Genomic DNA, 19,904 nt, shown 5'->3' on the forward strand with positions numbered 1-19,904 from the left:
GTTCTGTTTTTGAGTTCTACCTGCAGGTTCACTGAACAGCCGCTCTTCTGAGGATTCTTCCCATATTCTTTCTTTTTAGTTTTTTTTCAGTCCTTCTGGTACATATTTGAGAGGGGGTTTGTTGTCCTAATATAATTTATTTATGGCTTTTTGACGCTTTGTAAATATTTAGCCCAGGGACAAAATACTCGACCTATCTGTGTATCTGGATCAATAAAAAATTGTAATAGTAGTACTTGTAGTAATAATTAGCCGTGCTGATGCAACTTGCTCTTGGGATGATAACGCCCTGTAATTTCTCTTCATTCTCATTTCTGAATGAAGCTTTTGTCCCGTTCAAGCAGGTTGTCCGCTTTTGCAGAAACATGGGGTTAAGGGTCCAGCGGAGTTTTTAGTTAGAACAAGAGGCCACCAGTGGAAGGGGATCTGGTGTTTGAGAGCGCCAGGCCTGGTCCCCTGTTCACGCCAAGTCTGGTTCACACTGCTGAGTCATGAAGCTGAAAGAGAAGCCTTTAAAAAGCGTCTGGATGAGGCACTGGGACGGCTCCGCTGTTACTGAGCCAAACGAGCTCCTTTGCCTGAATTTGTGGACTTTTCTTTTTAATTAGGGTTTCATGATCTTGGGGAAAAGTTGTGATGACTGATAAACTTGATGACGATGTGATAATAAATAATGTGATAAATCGGAGATTAAGGATGTGCACTGAAATGTTGAACAGAGTAGTGTCCTTCGGAAATTCCTACCTGTGCCGTTTTTAAGGGGCCTCGCCTTTTGTTTCTGCTTATGCCCATGAACTCCTCTGGCATCTGCTGCCAAACCAGCCTTTACTCCACTAGTGACCCTGCAGTTGGCGCCTGTAGCCCAGTTACTCCTGGGCAGTGTGCACTTCCACAGTGGTAACGCTTTTCACACTTTTGCTTTTCGATTTTATTTTCAGCGATGTGCTCCTGTAGTTCAGTAGCCCCCCTCAGTGCAGCTTTGCAGTTCTGTGCTGCTGCTAACACTTGACATGTCGTCTGTTCAGATCAGTCTGCCTTGTGTTTCAAAGCGGCTTTATGAGTTGGGCCACATAAATGTTTAGCCAGTATGGGAGTTTAAACACCAGTAAAGAGCAGCACATTTGTCACTACTGAAGACAGAGCCACTTGACTGATTTTCTTTACATTTAGCAGGCAGCATTTGCTCAAAGTGTCCTTTTTGTTAACGGATCAGAAGCCATGCAGGTCAGCCAAACCAACAAGTTGATTGATTGAGTAACAGTAGGAATTACACGAGTAGCACCCCGTTTGTTGTTTGTTCACATCTCGGCCTGGCGCTGCGTGGCTCCTATGAAATTCGATTGGCTGAACTGTTAGAAAAAGCATGGATGTGCAGAACACTGCAGCCTTGCTCATTGTGTTCAGAGGACGAATTTGGTCTTTGAAGTTGCAGTGACTGACAGCCAGGCTTTTAAAGGTCCCATCGTCGTGTGTAAAGAATTCACAAATCCTGTCATTGTGATCTAAAATTGGAAGTTACAAATGTTGCATTTTTTATCTTGAAAAAGCAGGAGGATTATTTCGCTTTGTGTTAAATTGTGTGGGATGTGGAAGTGAAGAGTGCGATTCCTTCGGTCCGGGACTCAAACCCTGACTGATTTTTGCCAATGGTCATTTCACTTTTTTGTTGGCCTCATTGTTGTTTTAATGAGACTGTTTCCTTCTGCTGCCGCAATGAAAAAACTGAAAGATTTGTTGCACTACAATTTAGCCGAGCACTGCAGACATAAATGTAAAAAATAAAAATGAGGCAGAAGGGAGCTTATTTAGCCCCACAATTTGGCAAACCCGTTTTATATAGCGCCTTTCTAAAGTGAATGCGTTCCTGAAGGTTACGGTTGTTTCCATTTCCCTAAAGCTGTTGGCACACGTACAAGTTTGAGCAAATCACTTCACATGCCCATTGTAGCCCAGACTTTCAACCACCAGTTCTGACGGGCACATCCTCGGAGCGGCTTCAACCTGAACATTTCTTGAATAGATGGCACAATCTTAGGAAATCTTTATCATAGCATTAAAGGTATAAGAAATGAGAAGTTCAAATTTGTGTAAGCATACAAAATTTATTGCAAATGTACATATACATGTGTTTTGTATAATAATTGGTAATGAAATAGTACAGCTTATTAGACTTGGCACAGCCGTAGCAAAGAATGAATTTACAAATGTGTTTACTCGATGGCTGCTTATAAAAAGACTGGCAACCGTGTACAGAACAGACGTCTTCATACACTCCTGCCCGTCTCTACACGCGGTCCAAGCTTAGTAGTGATGTGTCCTGCATATTCTACCAGCTTCTCGTTCCACTGCTGAGTCCAACACGTGGCAGCCTCTCTTCTAGAAGGTCCGTGCCGGGGGTCTGCACTGGATGTCGTGTCTTCTGCCGTCTTCAAATAAGAGGATTTTTTTTTTTCTTTTCTCTCCACGGTGGCAGAATAAAGTAGATATTCTTGTTGGCACTTTTACACTTTGATGATCATTTTAGCAGCACCATACTTACTAGTCCTCTCGATTGTGGAGTGTTGTTCGTCATTTTGTCAAGAGTACCAGAAATTATTTTAATTGAGCTTGTTTTAGTTTGAATAAATGTTAGTTCCATGAATAGTTTCTTAGCAAAGGTACCTAAAGAGAGCAACTGGACAACTGCAATATTCGGTAAGGATGCTCCATAAGAGAGACAAAGTCCATCAAAATCAACTCTAAATCTAAAAGAGCGACTACAGCAAGTCGCTTTATGGTTGGCATCTCGTTTTGTTTGGAGGCTGTAGGCCATGTGCAGACGGGCCATTGAGTCGCAAACAGTTAGTTGTACACACAGTGGAAATGACGATATTGCATTTTAGAATTTGGTGGGTTATGCGAGAGACTTGAAGGAGTCGTTCTTTTGTGAGCTCTATAAATAGCTTAAACCATTGTTCTCCCTGATGCTGACCATATTTTTTCTTGCAGATACATAAAGCACATACAGCATTTATTGACTTTTCCACTTCATTATGTTTTTTACCTACCAATTTTTGCGGTTGGCACATTTATAAACCTAGCCATTTCCGTATACTGTGCTATGATGCATACACCCAAGACCCATAATGGTGTGCAGCAGCTAAAATAAAAGCCACCTTTACTGAAACGAATGTGCCAGACTTCTTACTGCCATCTGGGCAGCTTTCATCCGAGTGGCTTGCAGATTTCTAGTTGCAGTTGTTTCCTTACAGATTTAACCCCAAGGGTCACCAAAAGAGACCTTTTGTACTGCGGATGATTCCAGAGTTTGTTTTCCCGCCTGTCATAGTTCAGAGACTGTGTCACTGCTGGCACATTCCATCCGAATGTCAAAGTCATTGATTGGTGTGCAGCTTCAGGTGGGCCACCTTACCAGCCTTTGAAGTATGGAACTAATTGTTGTCATTCATTTTTATTCCTTAGTGAACTTGTGTAAACGCTCCATTTACATGGATTTGTTTGTCCCTCAAAAGGTTTGGGTACGCCTCTACTACAGCTGACAGACTTGTTCGCTGTGTCACAGTGCAGTCAATATGCCCAGATTTCAGTTTCAATGGATCAAGTTATTCACAAGGGATGTCGGTAAGATGGAGTTGGAAGGTCAGGTCAGGTTGGGTTGGGGAGCACATTCTTGCATCCATCACACGATGAAACAGCTCAGGGTCCCAGTTGGCAAACACCGCCAGAAATGACCATCTATCTGCTGCAGCCAGGTGTTTCTTGGGCATCCCCTTAGCCTGGTCCAGCCGCTTGGGTCCTCAACAACGAGGCTCCTGGGAGTCGGACCAGAATCTCATCACATGGCCGCTCCCTCACAATGCAGGTAATGTGCCTCATTCGGGACTCTGAGCAACTCGTGAGCACACTAGAAGTAACCAAGGATTCTCCAAAGAGACCTAGTAGTGAAGGAGTCCAGGTCACTGGATGGCATCCATGCAAACCAGGAAGCGCCAGGACTCGAAAGACTTGGAATTTTTGTCCTTTTGCAAAGAGATTGAGAGCGCCACACACCCCGGTCCCATGAATGTCACTGCCAAGGTAAGTAAACCTCTCGATGAGGTCCGAACTCTCTCTGCAGACAGGCACACTGCTGATGGTTGTGCCTAAGAGGTCAAAAAAGGCCTGGCTCTTGGTATTTATCAGGACCCTCACAAGCCCAGACACTCGGACTCCTCGCTCCGTTTCTTGAGACCCCCATCAGAGCCTCCAATGCCTCTGTGACATGAGTGAATGTCTCTTCACCAACAAATGCCCCCCAGCCGCTGGACCCCACGACCCTGCACAACACCCAGTCCATACAAGCATTGAACAGAGTAGGAGCAGAACACACCGCTGATGAACCCAAGAAAAACACCGAGGGTCTGCCACCACTCTGCCCAGCACTCGCAGTACCACTGCGCAGCCCGGCCATGATATCCAGCAACTTCGAGGGGGAATCTCGCAAAGTCTCCGGATGTCCAACGGGGCAGCTCGATCAACGTAGTCGAATGCTTTGTGAAAATCGACGAAGGCTACAAAAGAAACTCTGCTGATATTCGCAGTTGTGCTCAATGAGAGTCCTCAATGCCAGGATGCAGGCAGTGGTAAACTTCTTAGGCATACATTTCACAGTTTGGAATATGTCAAGGGGTGTGATCCGCAACACAAAACTACTGTCGGGAACTGCGTTGGTCAGGGACTGGCATCTTGAGTTAGCTTGACCTTTAAACTAGGCATTGCCCATAAGGATTACTTAAGGAACTAAAATGGAGACCAAACAACTTGTACTCCCATCCTGCGTTCAGAGAGAACCAGGTGCCCCGTATCTGATAAGCTTCACAGTTTAATGGTGATTATCTGCCAATCTCCGATAGTAAGTGAATTTAGGATTTGTGTGGTTATGGTGAGCAACACAAGCTGACCATGCTGTTGATGTATTCAGGGGCACAGCAATGACTGGACCTCTCCGAGAAAAGTGACAGCCAGCAAGTCCTCAAAAAGAGACCCGGCGAGCACTTGATCTGAATCGCAAGTTCAGCTTGTGTGTTCCCGAGTACTCCTGTTTGGTTAGTGAGCCATCCATGCTCTCGGTGACATCTGCTTTTGCTGCTGGGCCACAGTTGGCTGAGGGCCCTGGCACTGTCTGTCTTGTCTGTGCCCCTTTAAACTAGAGGAGGCAGTGAATAGGAGATGTGGAGCGACGCTAGAGAGTCGGACCAAAGGCCACAAAATGTGCTTTGCTGAAGGGGAGAGCCTTTAGGTGAGCCGCCAGAGCCATTTTTATACTAATTGTTGTTTGTCAGTCTCGTCCTCCTCTGGTGTGTCACTTCCAGCACTTTGTCTTTTTTTTTTTTTTTATTACTCGGTACATTTTGTTGGACCTTTTGAATGTTCAAACCAATTTTTGCATGTGTGCATTTTTAGGTATCTAGATTATAATTTTTGTCCCTTTTTTGTTTTATACTATTTTATGTTTAACGTAACCACGGTCGCATTTTTCGGACACGTCTTTGTGTGTTTTGTTGTCCTTGCTATCTAGAGCCAGGAAAGTGCAAATCTGGGTGCTTGTTGAAGGGTCTGACGGTAAAGTTGTTCTACTTTCACAGTTGCTTTATTTAAACACGGACTGCTAGTTACGCAAGTGAAAGTCAGAAGCTGGTGTGTTTTGTGCCACAGCCCTGTTCACCGTCAGCAGTCGGCAGCTAGTCTGCGTTGGGCCATTTGTTGTCTTTTTTTTTTCCTTTCCATGGTCATTCTTACCGACTTTTTGATTCTTTTGCTTTTGAAATGACTTTTTAAATAATATTGAAATCGCTGACAGAGAATTATGAAAACAATTGACTGGTGGGTCCCTGTAAATGTCATTTTTTTTTCGTTTTCGATCAGTGACTTTTTGAAATAATTGAAGTCCTGGCCAGAAAAGACCAACACGAAGCACACGGGTTCTTGTGATGGGTGAGGCAACACTTTGGCTTTGTGCCAGTAAAAGAGACCACTTGACGCTTTCGAAAAAGGATGTCTGAGGGGTGACCTTACTGGATGGCCGCATTCTCCGTGTAGCACGGAGAAGTAACGAGCAGCCTTGTGTGCCGCCTCCGCGCCATTGCAACTGATATAACAAGAACAATGGCGAGTCCTGGCTGGAGCAGTTCTCCATCCCCTCCGGCTGTAACAGACTACTCAGGGTTTTATCCACATTCAGAATGAAAACTTGTGCGTTTGCTCCAAGTCAGAGGGCAGCAACTTACCATACGAGGTCCGATACAAGATGGAGGAGAGCACTAGCAGGGACGCGGCCCACCTCGGATGACTCCTGATGAGGCGCGCCACAGACGGCTTTGAGGGAAAATCCCATTGGGACGTTAACTGTGCGACTCCAGTGGCGAAGGTTTCAACTGTGATTTTGATGAGGGCTAGAGAGAGTGGGAGCAAAAAGGAAACCCCAGGGGTGCGTTTGGTGGACAGGTGGAATGGTGGAGGTGGATATCCTTCCTTCCTTTCTTCCTTCCTCATTCAGAGAGCTGACCACTGGGTGGACTTTGCTTCGTTTTGATCTCATCCTGAAGGAAGAAACAAGCAGTTAAACAAAGCAAGGCTATTGCACAGACAGACAGACCCGTGTAGCTTCTCTTTTCTACTTTTCTACCAGAGCCCCCTTTTTATTTATCACGACCGCATCTTGTTTCTAGCAGGTAACGTTGCACTATTGGTGTTTAATGGTTTTTGAGCTGGCACTGTATGTCTTTCGGTGTCCTTGACGTGACTCGTTGCTGGAGTGCACAGTTTATCTCCTACTTCCTTTCTTTTTTATTTATTTTTGAATAGCCTTTGATGCTCAGTCACTTCTTTCTTTTTCTGACCCTGCACTTTTGTGTTTCAAATTTCATTTTCTTGTCCATGGAGCCCACCTACCACACTCCATCCTGTGCCATGCACACCCGTACCCCACAAACTACACACTTCTGCTGTCACCTCAGCCGGGTTATGCTGATGTGAACAAAAGTGACTTTTTATGGAAACCGCGGCTCTATGGAAGGCTGGCATTCTGCTGAAACTGATCGCCCAGTTCTTCTGGCAGCACATCTAGGAACAGAAACGCTAATGATGAGCTGGAGCGATGTTTTGAATTTCCTGGATTAAAAATTGGATGTGAACTGCTAAAAGCGCAGAGTAGAGAGGGATGGTGACGGCTGGATTTCTTAATCACGCCGTGCTGAAGACAGCAGTGGAAAATAACGAGGAAGTCCAAAGATGGAAGTCAAATCTTAGAAATCTGATGAATCAAGAACTTGGTCGATGGACCCTAAACTAACAATTCAGAGCCGCCTTTTTGTGTGATGTGATCATTTTATAATGATACTTCTGAATATTTGATATTTCTTGCATAGACTTTATTGTTTTGCATACATTTTTGTCTACTAAGCATCAATAAGATCAGAATAAAAAAGAAATTTGGAAGGATACAAGCGGACTTGAACCGCGACTTCTGACCTGCCAGCATCTTCGTCTGCGGTGGCTGCAGAATCGCACAGATTGCCCTTCCCAACTACTGCATGTGGTGGTTTGCTCTTTTGGTTGTTGGTTTTTATTTATTTATTTATTTATTTTTTACCCCCATTTACCATTTTGGTGAGGCCGTAAGAATGGTCCCTAAGTCAAAAACAGTTTTTCCTTTGCCCGACCAACAAGAACTCAAAAAATTTGTTGGGAGAAGTTTAAACAAAAATGTCTGAAGTGGAAGTTATTACTATTCACTTTAATTGTATTATTGAGTAATCCAGCATGGCAAAGAGTTTACCTCTGCAGTTCTAATCCATTCTCATTTCATTGCTTGTGCATTAAATGGTCACAATTCACTAGAAAGCTAGCATAGCGTAAATGGATGAGTGCCCAGAAGCTTCCGAGGAGTTTAGCTGCTGAGATGATCCTACTGACACTACAAGAAATTGGCAAATGGCACTTGAGACCATTTCTACATGTCCTACTCTTGGACAAAAGGAAGGAAGCGCAATAGAAACTCAAAACCCCGTCACCTCATTAATGGCGTGTCCCCTTCTTGTCCCTCTTTGACTTCTGTCTGCAACTGCTGAAGGCGGCGCTCTCTCGGATTTGTTGTCCTCTGTACTGTGATGGCGAAGCACATGTGGCATCTGGGCGAAGTCTACTTGAGTCCATCCACCTGCAAGGAAACCATCCACATCTTTGTGAATACCCTCAAGTCGTCCTGGCCATTCAGTCTCCATTGGAAGAGCTGGGGTGGGTTACAGAAAATGTCGCCAACGGGTGTGGGAAAATGCGAGCAAGAAGCTGCTTTGACGTAAATCCCCCGAAATGGAAGGCTGGAGAGCAGGTTTCTCCTAAAGGAAGGGCTGTAAAGCCTTGGGTGTACAAAATGGAAGCTGATGCCAGATGATCTTAATCACTCTACACTACATAGTAGTACAAGCATTCAAACTGGCCAGACCCCCAGAAGTCCCAAACGAAAGGGGCAACTTGGGGCAATTGTGCATCTGTTAATGCAGGAGTTCAGAGGCGTCAGCCCCTTGAATATTGGGAGTCCTGTAGTGTAGAAATGGCGACCTAAAGTGTGACACAATTGGCCCCCAAACATCCGGTGTCCCACTTCAGGAGGAAATCGTAGGACAGAGAGTAGGTGGTTAGGGTTAGGGTGCTGATGCAGCGCATTGCCATACCCGCCACATGACGGCAGATTGGGACCCGAGTGCAGCCGTGTGACGGGTGATGCCACACAAGTTCAGATGGTATGAAACAGTGGGTGGTTTTGGTTTTGTTTTTTATGGTGGCCGGAGTGCCAATTCTGCCACCAACCCCCAGCGGGTTGGAGGGCCTACATGCAGGGGTGGATGAAGATTAACGTCATACGCAGGACGGTGCCATTGCAGGTTAAAGGCCTTCCTCAAGGGCCCGACGAAGTAGAGTCACATCTGGCGTTTCTGGGATTTGAACCGGCAACCTTCCAATTACCAGTGCAGGTCCTTCGCCTCAGAGCCACCACTCCGTCCCGTTATTAATTATAGGAGGTTGACCGCAGATTACCAGTAGTGGATTTCTTTTTTTTTTTTTTTGTTTCCCTTTTCTATGATATGAGTAGCAGCTTCAACAGAGTAAACCTTCATAGTTTCGTGTATATTACATTAATAAAGCTGCCTCCAAGACATAAAGTGCCGGTCAGATTTAGTGAATCTTCCTTTCATGAACTCTCTAGACGTAAAGCATCACGTTTGCACTTTTACGTGCCTGGAAAGGACAGACCTCATGCTTTATAGGTGGTGGGAAGAAATGAGCATTTCACTGGAAAGGACAGAGCAGCCAAAAGCTGATGAGGGGATTATGGCAGGAAGTGCGCTTGGCTGTTGGCTTTACTGGAGGGTCCCAAGGAGCGTGTAGCCGCTGTGGAGTTTGTCTCCTCCACAGCAGGCCTGAGAAAGTCCACGTGAAACGTGCTTAGCCTGCTGCTTCCCAGCTCGGGTGGCTTTGGATTTCACGCGAGTCGCCTCTGTGTCCAAGTGTCTCTTTTATGTCCCCTCTTTGAATGTGTCTTCTCTATTGTTTCCCACTTGGCAGACTGAGTAGACCCTGGCTGTACACCATTGCAGGCCTACCATAACTAGAGCACCTGAAACTTTATTGCTCTTCTTAGTTTTCTGTCCCCTTGGGTACATTGGCATGAAAATGAGCAAAGACGGAATTGTTTCAAATATGAAAGCGACCATAATCAACATTCAAAAGTCTCTGACCCACCTGCGCAGGGGTGCCAGCTGGCAGTTGCACATCCAGTTGTTGTTGGACAGGGTTATGTTCTCTACGGTGGCAAATGACAGACTGCTGGGTAGGGAGCTCAGCTTGTTGTTTTCTATGTGTAGACACTTGAGAGCCGTCACTCCATTGAATGCACCTTCTGAAAACTAAAAACAAATGACTTGGATCAAAGATGGAGTAGAGGAGTCCCGATTACAGATTTTGATATTACGGTTGTACCTTTTGTATGCTTGCCCGATTGCTTACCCTCCGGAGGGGGTGACCACCTACTCCTCGTCACACTGGCCATGTTCTCTGGTGGGGAGTCAATGTTGATGCTGAAATTCACTTCAAGAGTGGAAGGGGGTGCTGCGCAGGCAGTAAAACGAAGCGGGTACCTCGCTGCAATACTGCCTGGCATTCGGGACTGACGGGCAGTTGAAGGGCTGAGTGGCGCTTGTTGCCTCTGCAGCTCCTTTCGGTCTTTGCTGTCTTTGTATTTGGTTTGTGTTTGGGTGAAGCTGAGGTGAGACTAGTCGCGTACCTGGTGCCAACTGTCCTGCTCTTGCAGTTGGTACGAACAAGGAATGTATGCCCCTGTGAGGTTTATCGGGGTGGTCAATGAAGCACCACCAAAGGTTTTCCTAATGGCATACCAGGACAGTGTGGCACTATGTACAAATGTGTGTAGTCATGACATTACAATTGCGGCATGAAACCGAGTCCAACTTGTTTTTGGTGCTGTTGGAGCCCCCCCTTATTTCATCAGGGAGATGGTGTTGGTAGTGACCACCAAAAAAAGAATTTTGTAGTAAGTGCTTTCTTTTTATGGATAATGTCAGGACTTCCATCTGCATAGCAAAGCAGAGATTACTTTTACAAGCCAGGACCCTCTTTCAGGGTGGCAAAGTTGGCTGAGGCAAGTAGAAGGCACTGTTACGTGGTGGTGTCCCTCAACACCTTGGCTCTTTTGCTTCCTGTGAGCGATACTGTATAAGGTAGAGTGACGATTGTGCCACTCTATTTAGGACGGTCACGCCACTGCTCCTGGCCTCTGAGCTTACAGTGTGGAATTTGCTTCTTTCCACTTAAACGTTTCCTCTTGGCATCCAGAAATCATCATATTTGGCAGACTGGTAACTCTGTCACCCAGTGCAAGGGTGTACCCGTGTGCCCCCGATCAACTGGTAGTTGAGTTAGTAACAGGACCTGGCTCCAGTGCTCTTGTATTGTAATAATCTGGCTTGTAAAATGAATCAATACAAGATGATGGCACAGTTGGAAATGCTGCTGCCTCACAGCTATAGAGGTTTGGGATCAAACTCCAGACCCTGACACCATGTGGAACTTGAATGTTCTCCCCATGTCTGCATCTTCTCTTCTGTTAAAGATTAGTTGACTGCTTTAAATCATCCCATTTGAGTGTGTGTGCCCTACAATGGACTGGGTACCATGCCAAGGGCAGGTTTCTTGTCTTTGACCTAGTACTGAACATTGGAACTATCTTGACGAGAACCGGCCATTCAGCCACACAAAGCTCACCAGTTCTCTTCACTTCATTCCTCCACAATACCATCAAGTGAAGTTTAGAAGGCCTCTAAAGTCCTGCTGCCTCCTTGACACACTACTTGTGTGAAATTTACCCTTAACACGTTTCCAGCTGTGCCCCCCGTGTTTCTATTGACCTTATTTTAAAATCTCAATCCACTGGACGAATACCCATCTTAATTTTAAGCACTTCATTCGTGTCCTCTCTCAATCTTTTGTTCAAACTGAAAAGGCTCAGCTGTTTTAATCTTTCCTCATAATTCATCCTCGTGTAGGCCTGGAATCCGCCTTGCCGTTCTGTTTTTTTGTGGCCTGGAGACCAAACTGCACGCAGTACTGCAGATAAGTCCAGTGTGGCTCCTAAATCCTACTCATAAGGCGTCTCTTCGATTTTGTGTTCAAACCTTACCTTTTTACTCCCTTCGTGTAGTACTTTACATTTACTTACATTACATTTCATTTGTCACAAATTTGCCTAACCCTTTATGCTGTCCAAGTTCCTCTGTAATAATGCAGTGGACTCTGGGTAATCTGTCATTGCACCTAGTTTGGTATCCTCTTCAAACTTAATCCGCTTGTTATTTATATTCCTCTCCAAATCGGTCAGCCATTGTCCAACCCGCTATATCCTAACACAGGGTCACGGGGCTCTGCTGGAGCCAATCCCAGCCAACACAGGGAGCAAGGCAGGAACAAACGCCAGGCAAGGTGCCAGCCCACTGCAGGGCACACACACACACACACACACACACACTAGGGACAATCTCCAAGTCATATATTTAAAAATAAGTGACCCCCAACACTGACCCCTGCTGGACATCACTCTTAACAGCAGCCAGTTCTGAGAAGGTTCCTCACACCATCGCCCTTTGCTTCCTGTGTCTCGGCCAATTCTGCACCCATCGACACACCACACCCTGAGCTACCACTTCTTTTAATTTGACGCCCATCCTGTCATGTGGCACCTCAGCAGATGCTTTCTGAAAGTCGATGGATGATATCATGTACTCCACTCTGGTTGTAGCCTTCTGTTGCTTCCTCATGGAATTCCAACACATCTGACCCCACGGTGACTGCTCAGTAAAACTCCTGTTCCTACCATGTGCTGCTTGATCTTTTCTTTAATTCCTTCCATTCATTTTTCTGTGATGCATGTTAACCTTACAGGCCTATAGTTGCTTGGATCTGCCTGATCACCCTTTTCATGGAACGGGATAACATTTCTCCGGTCTTTTGTAATTTTTCCATTGTGCAGTGACTTCCTAAAATATGCGTCAAGGAGTTAATTTTGTACTCGCTAACGTTCTTAAGAACTTGGAGATTATGTGGTCCTGTTAACTTGTCTGATTTCAGTTCCAACATGGAGCAAACCTGCGCTACACATAATCAAGCTCGAACTATCACTGCCTCTCCCTTTCTGGGCACTGCCTACCACCATGGTATCTTCAGAGGGTACTGGCCAGCTCTGCAAACACCTGGAAATGTTTGGCACTTACAAATCTGGGGTTGATGCTCTTGGGCAGTGTGCACCCTGTCTGGTTTGGAGTTTCCTCCCTCGCCACCTTTGGGGTGCGCACACACGCACACACACACACACCACTCTCTCTCTCTCTCTCTCTCTCTCTCTCTCTCTCTCTCTCTCCAAAGGACCCCTGGGCCATGTCTGGCAATTCTTGACTACAACACAGGCCTGCCAACAACTTCTCTGGTTCAGAGACCCTGACTTTGAGGTGCTGGGTCTGCTGGCATCTCCTGTAGATGTAGCCCTCATAGGAGACTGGCTTCTCAAAAGTAACCTCTAAAAAGACCAACATCCAGCAGGACTTGCATCACAATGGCCTCTTTGATAAGATGTGGCCTTAAATTGTTAAAACTGCTCTCTTTTTATTTATTCAATTTAAAGTATTAAAATAAATAATAAAATACTCCTCCTGGCCCCTTAAGCTCTTGAGATATTCTTGTTTAGCTCTAGGAGTGTACCTTATGTACGTAATAAGTAACTCTGTAGAATGATGGAAAATTCCTCTGACTGACTGACTGACTGTGTTTGATAATCCAGAGCCATTCAAGGGTTGGTTGGTTTTTTTTTTCTCTCTCAAATGACATGTCGGCCAGCTATGCTGCAAAAAGGATCCAATTGTCCATTCAGCAGGGAATACCAGCCTCAAAATGCATCTCTTCATAAAATGTTCCACGCTGACCTGATATTTGCGAATGGCCAATTGGAAGCGGAATGTGTGTGAGGTGGCGAAGTCCTCGAGCTAGAATAACACACCCGAAGTAATTTGTTTGGACAAGCTGCAGTGGGAACAACAGAACATGGACAGGCGACTGGTTTGCTTGCTGGTTTTGTTTTTTTGTGTGAAGAGCTTTACTAGCCGTTACTCCCACACGTCCAGTAGAATGGCCCCTCCTCTCCTGTACTGGATAGTGGTGGAGCCTCTCCGTGCATCATCAAGTTAAAGGCAGATGTGCTTGAGCTGCCAAAGGTAAACCGTTACAGCTGATTGTGGAGAGCACGGCGTGGGGCCTTGGGTGTTTGGCAGCTGAAGGTGTAAGGGTGAAATAACAATTACATGGGGGGTGCCCTCATCCATACCTGGCATTTTGCCATGTGTGTCGTGTCACCCCTCGCTGGCATTTAGGGTTTTTACTTCATTACATTTATTTATCTGAAGCTTTTACTCGAAGAGGCGAGTGAAGTGATGGGCCCATTTTAGGGTTCATGGCGGAGACTCCTCTGTTTGGCGACATTGTAGTCGGATGGACCCCCTCCCTGTCTATTGTTTTATTTATTGCATTGAGATTTGTCTTACCCAACATGTCCTGTATTGAATGACAATGGCCCAGCAAAATGGACCTTCCTGGAAGAGCACCAGCCTTCAATATGAGCAATACGTTTACTGTGTAGACTTGACATGCAGTACTGGGCTAAACTTCAGTAAAATACTCCTCTCCTGCCATCGATGCAAGTGTAGACCTTGAGCCATCCTGGCTGGTTTCATTAATGTATGATATGAATTTGTGACACAACAGAATCTCTGCTCTCTAGTGTGAGATGTAACTCATCCCCTCTGTTCCGGACCAGCTGGACATGGAGCGTCATTTCCAGAGATGGCAGCTACAGGCTACGCAATGACAGGTCTCAGTCTTCTTGTGTGTTTGTGTCCTACAGTGATGGGCATGTGAAGCATCCAGCTGTGGCTCATCCAAAAGAGGGCAAATGCCATTGGACCGAGGGTGAGGACATTAGTGTTTTTATGTATTTTCTGTGTTTGCTGACATCCTTCTCGATCCTAGAGATGTTTTCGGCTGACCAATAATGCTAAGCTGCCTATTATGAGACCCTGTGCCCTCGAAACCGCTTGCATTGGTGCTCTCTGCTGCTGGCATACTCTGTGGTTTTCTGCAACCTTGAGGTGCAGAAAGGAAGCCCTGGACAGATGTATGTGGTGCCAGCTTTGAAACGCCGAGCCCTGGTACGTTCCTCCACATTAAAGGTTGCGTTTAGCGCTTCATTCATTCACATTTGAAGCATGAGAACGCCACAGAAAGCGTGCGCATCCTGCTCTCTGAGTTTTCTGTCAAGAGGTGGAGGAAGAAGCGAGAGTCCGAGTACAGCTGTGTAACCACAAGCATTGCAAGGCCATGCAGATCTCCGTCCCCAGGCCCTAAATGAGTTCATTTTGTGTTTCGACGCAAACCTTTTGAATGTGAAAAGGATAAAAGTTGATTAGGGTTTGTTTCAGACAGGAGATGAAATGGTAAAAGATGAATAGTCTGCTCCTCTTTATAGCATCAGGCTTCTGATTGCGTTCAAGCTTCGCACTTTTGTGGTGTTTTATTTTTTAGCTTTATCTCATTCTGCAGTTTCTACTGTTGTTTCTACTGCCGCTGCTTTAGGTGTGTCACAGCGAATGGCCAAATTCAATTGGTAATACATTGACAAGTTGTGTTTTCTTTTGACACAACTTTTGTGCTGATCCGGCAACTCCCAGTAAAATCAACTCCTGACAAATGCCAATCCAGCTGGGATGCCAGTTTATGAGCAGCAAGCGGTCGCCGCTGCTGTGCCGGTTTATAGTCTTCAGTTAATGATGTGCGGATTGTGGAGGAGCCGTAAAATCTGCACTGATGTACATTGGGAAGAAGAAGAAGAAGAAATTCCTTCCCGATGGATTTTCATTTTATTGCTAGTGGCTTACAGGTAAAGGTACTATATTGCAGAAGGACCTGGGAATTGTCGTCTTTTGACATGGCCTTCCATTACTTTAGGTCGGTTTCCTTTCATAAGCTGTTAGGAGTGTTTCTTGCACTCCTTCTAAACTACGGGTCTGAAGCCCGGATTACAAGTCAACTTTTCCCTCATGCTTTCAGGAATGTGAAGACACTTACCCTCTCCAAGCCCATGTTGTCCATGTAGAGCTTCTCCATGTACCTTCCAAAAGACTGGAAAGCTTCATCTGGGATCACCTTCATGGGGTTCTTTGACAAACTGAGCTCCTCGACTACACGAAGCTTGCTCATCGGTGAGGCAGGGTAGGAGCTGAGCCGGTTACGGTCGAGGTGGAGAATGGCAAGGTTCTCCACTTCATCTAGTGCCGAAGGTTGGATGGAGGTCAGCTCGTTGCCACTCAGGTGAAGCCAACGCAGGTCCTTTGCCCCACTAAAGGTGCCCGGTCGGAGCTCTCGGAGCTTGTTATCGCTGAGCTGCAGGATGAACAGATTTGCTAAGGGGGTGAAAATGCCTTTGGGAAGGTCAGGAATGCGGTTGTTGTCCAAGTAGAGATAAGTCAGTTCCGTCAAGTCTTCGAAGGCCCCAGGTTTGATGACGCTGATCTCGTTGTTCGACAGGTAGAGGTACACAAGCTTTTTCAGTCCCTTGAAAGCCTGTCCTGAGATCTCCTTGACGTGGCAGTGCTGCAGATGAAGCGAGACGAGCCCCTTCATGCTGCCGAAGCCTCCCGTAGGCAGGACGGGCAAGTTATTCCGTTGCATGTTTAGTAGACGGGTGTTGTCCGACACTCTGGGGACCTTCTTCAGACCCACGTCGTCACAAATGACATGCTGTAGGTCCCCGTGGCAGTGACAGGGACTAGGGCATAGCCCAGGACCGGAGGCAGCGATTGCCACTAGGGCAAAGAAAGTAAGTGAGAGCAAGTTCATTTTATGCATGCCTGGTGCTAGTCGTTCTGCCGTGAATGGCGGTGAGAGGCTGGGAGAAAGAGACTCCTGTGCTTTGGCGTGAAAGGATCCAGTGAGCAAAACACAGCACTATTTATAACATTGAAAAAACTTGACAGGGGAGAGCCAAAGCGAAACTTGGAAGGAGCGCAGGGCCAAGTGCGGTCAGCATGAGCGTTAACACTTTGGATGCAGCGAGAGCCCGGGGCGGCGCCTCTGTTATATGGCGGCTGCCTGCACTGACACGGCGACTCTATTAGATGGCGGCTGCTGCCTTTTTCTTTGAAGATTTGAACTTGTAAAATGGCAGATGTGCTACAAGATTGTGTCAGTAACCGAGCAGGTGCCCGATGTTGTATTTTCAGCTGACCGCCTGACGTGTGTTCTGTAGGTGTTGTGGAAGCCAAAAGAAATTGAAAGTTACCGGCTCATTCACCAAAGGACACGGCCTCATTCTTGGCCTTTCAGTGAGCAGGAGCCGAGCGGTATCGCTGGGCATTTACAAAGAACCAGGGGAAACCATGACGGAGCATCTGGGGTCTTCCAGTGGACTGGCGGCTAAAGAAACTTGCCATTTAGCCTAAACTCGAGACGGTCCCACTTCATATCTGACCGAGTAGCTTTGCTTCATTTTATGTGCAAGTAGGTTCTAAGAAGTGGTGTCAACTGCTGCTGTTCTCTCGGACTTCACCTTAAATGTGCTGCCATCAAAGACGGGCCAGTCTTTACAATTTTTAAGCTCTAGCCAGCTTTTCTGTTTGGTAGCACAAATCGGGCAGCGTGCCTGCACGTCATGAGTTGTGTACACACGTCCTACAGCAAAGGTAACTTTGGTGGGGCAGATGGCAGCCTGTGAGCACAAGGAAGCCATGCAAACTCCACATACAGCAAACACTAGGCAGTACTTTAATGATCCCCAAGGGAGAAATCCATTTATTCAGAAGCAAAACGTAGCATAATAAGTAACAATTAAAAACTATTTGCGTGATATATGAACACGGCTGTTACTGAGTGGCGTTGATGACGGGCGTGATAGGAGGCGGCAGGTCTAATGTCAGTAAAAACTGAGCCGTAGAAGTGGTGAAGAGGACGGGCAGCAGTAGTGCAGGGTCAGGCCTCTAGTGTTCCTCGTCCTCCTCACCTGTGTGTTCATGCAGCTGGTTTTACTTCTCCAGCTTTACTCGCAGGACATCGTTGGCCGTTTGCTGCATAAACAAGTCCGAACTCCTGGAAGCTGAGCCGCCTTCTCCACTCTGCTACTGTCCGTCTTACGGTATTTGTGATTTCTCAGTCGGAGTCGGGATATCTGAAAGGTCCGAGTTTTCTGATGCTGTGTACATTTGAAAGTTTTAGATGAGTTCTGGCTTTTTGCCCAGGAGATGGACTGAAGTCAAATGGACACGTTTATGAGACTGGGCCTCACAAACCAGAAGAGAGGAATTTGATATTTGCTCAACAAATGTCTCATTTTTATGAGGATGAGGTGTTTTGTGCCGTGGTCAGGGTAGTAAAAGAGCACAAAGTGCCTGACGCTCATTTATACTGCGAGCCTCACTCTTGTCAACTGTTTATCGGTTTTGTGGCAGATATGCTGAGGTGTAATTTTCTTTCTCTTTCTCCAGTAGTAATCCAATTCAAATTTGAGTGTGATCCCTTCATAAATACGCTGGATAGCAGTCGCTTGTCTCTCTAGACTTCCTCTGATATCCATGCATGTTCTCTAAATATGGAGGCACTTTTGTTTCCTTTTCAGTTTGAAACCCAAAAGGAAGCACGGAGATCCAGATGATCGAATCATCTGACCCCATCGCTAACGGGATGTCCTCACCCAAGTGATCTTACTGCTGTTTAACTCGTCGTTGCTTGCAGCCTTTGCCTTTTGGAGAAGACGACTATAATGTGATTATGTGATGAGCATTTGTGGAGTTTACTTTTGCCTGTACTGACCTTTTAAGAGCTTGGCAGCGACCATTGGCTGCACCATTTCTCACCCCGTCCACACATGTCTCACTGTCCTCATAAATTCACATTTTCTGCTGGCTTTTCATCTGACTTCTGTCTGCAAATTTGTACAAAAATGTAAATAGTCAGCAGTATTCCTTTGAGAGAGACTTGTCTTCAAACTGTGAAAAGAAAGGTATTTTGTAATTCACCTTATGGACGGAGGGCGAGCGAGCGAGAAAGGGGCAGATGGCACTGCCCACCACCTAGTCAGCTGTGAGCTTAGCTTTTGATGGTGCTCTGTGACTCCCGTAAATGCTAGGAGGAAGGTCACATACAGGCCACAATTAACAGCGGGTGGAAACGGGCACCATCATCATGACCAGCACGCTTTATGGGCTCCTTCAGAATACACGCCCTGTAAATGTGTGCCCAAATGTGTGCCAAGTTGCCACCATTTTCAAATTCTACTGATTGACAAGATTGTCTCAAAGGCAGTGTGTGCTGAATCCGTTTGAATGTTCAGTCTTTAAAACCAGAAGAAAGAGCCAAGTAAGGAGAGGAGCAAAGATTTATGATGCCAACATGGTAACAGTGGCAAAGTGCTTTTCTGCCAAAGTGAAATCGGCAGTTAGCAGAACACAGCGATGCAGTAAGCATGCTGTAATGAAAGTTCACCCTCTTTCTTGCGTAGTCTTGTGTAACATGTCCTAAATGCTCTTTCATGTCCTTTGTCTGTCTGTCTGTCTGTTTTAGGCCAGTCGTCACCTGCTCTCAATTGTTGTGGTGTTTCTGTAACCCGAAGCTGATCGCTGCCCTTACAGACAGGACTGACACAAAACCTGCTGGGAGACGTGACAAATGTTACACGCTCACTTGCTGACCTGATGTGTGCTAATTTGAAGTTGGATTCTTTGACACGTTGTGTTTTTAACCCCAAACAACACCTGTGATGACTGCCGTTTGTCCCGACAGTAATGGCGCTTTAGTGTATTTAATCACTTAGGGTGTCATTGATCACTGCATTGCTGTAGAGCCATTGGAGTGTCGTGTTTCAGGGCACGCTGAACTGAAAATGGTGCTTGACAGAAATGCGACTTCACTGATGACATGCCGCTGCCAGGTAGCATTTTGGTTTTCTCCCTTCCTCGGCAGGTCTGCTAGGACTGACCAATTGAACCTGCTGTTCAGACCGCTGTTGTGTCATTCATTATCAAGATGAAGTATTGTTTGTGAAGGTAGGATTTCAGCTCTCTCTTATGTGGCTGTCGACTGTAGTTTACAGGACGTCCTGCGGGGAGACCCACCCGGAGTATTGTATCCGATGGTAAGAGGGGACTAGGGTTCAAATCGGCCACATGGGCTGTCCCCTGGAGTGTCGACACCGTTCTGAGACCACACAAGAATGACATTTTTGAGTGGCTTTCTACTGTCATTGCTGGACACGGGCAGCA

The 19,904-nt window shown here is 46.1% G+C and overlaps 2 protein-coding genes across 2 annotated transcripts in view; one reads left to right on the forward strand and one right to left on the reverse strand.

Annotated features, from left to right (window-relative positions):
* The window catches only part of acsf2 (acyl-CoA synthetase family member 2), a 54,328-nt gene that overhangs the window by 19,052 nt on the left and 15,372 nt on the right, over positions 1-19,904 (forward strand). The window lies entirely within an intron of this gene.
* chad (chondroadherin) lies at positions 4,175-18,355 on the reverse strand. Its single transcript, XM_039740665.1, has 4 exons — positions 15,721-18,355; positions 9,781-9,944; positions 8,052-8,197; positions 4,175-6,578 (listed from the first exon to the last, which is right to left on the reverse strand). Exons 1-3 carry the CDS (start codon positions 16,498-16,500, stop codon positions 8,056-8,058), a joined length of 1,086 nt encoding a protein of 361 aa, XP_039596599.1. The 5' UTR covers positions 16,501-18,355; the 3' UTR covers positions 4,175-6,578; positions 8,052-8,055.

Source organism: Polypterus senegalus, chromosome 17 (genome assembly GCF_016835505.1).
Source record: "Polypterus senegalus isolate Bchr_013 chromosome 17, ASM1683550v1, whole genome shotgun sequence".
In the NCBI taxonomy this organism is placed as follows: domain Eukaryota; kingdom Metazoa; phylum Chordata; class Cladistia; order Polypteriformes; family Polypteridae; genus Polypterus; species Polypterus senegalus.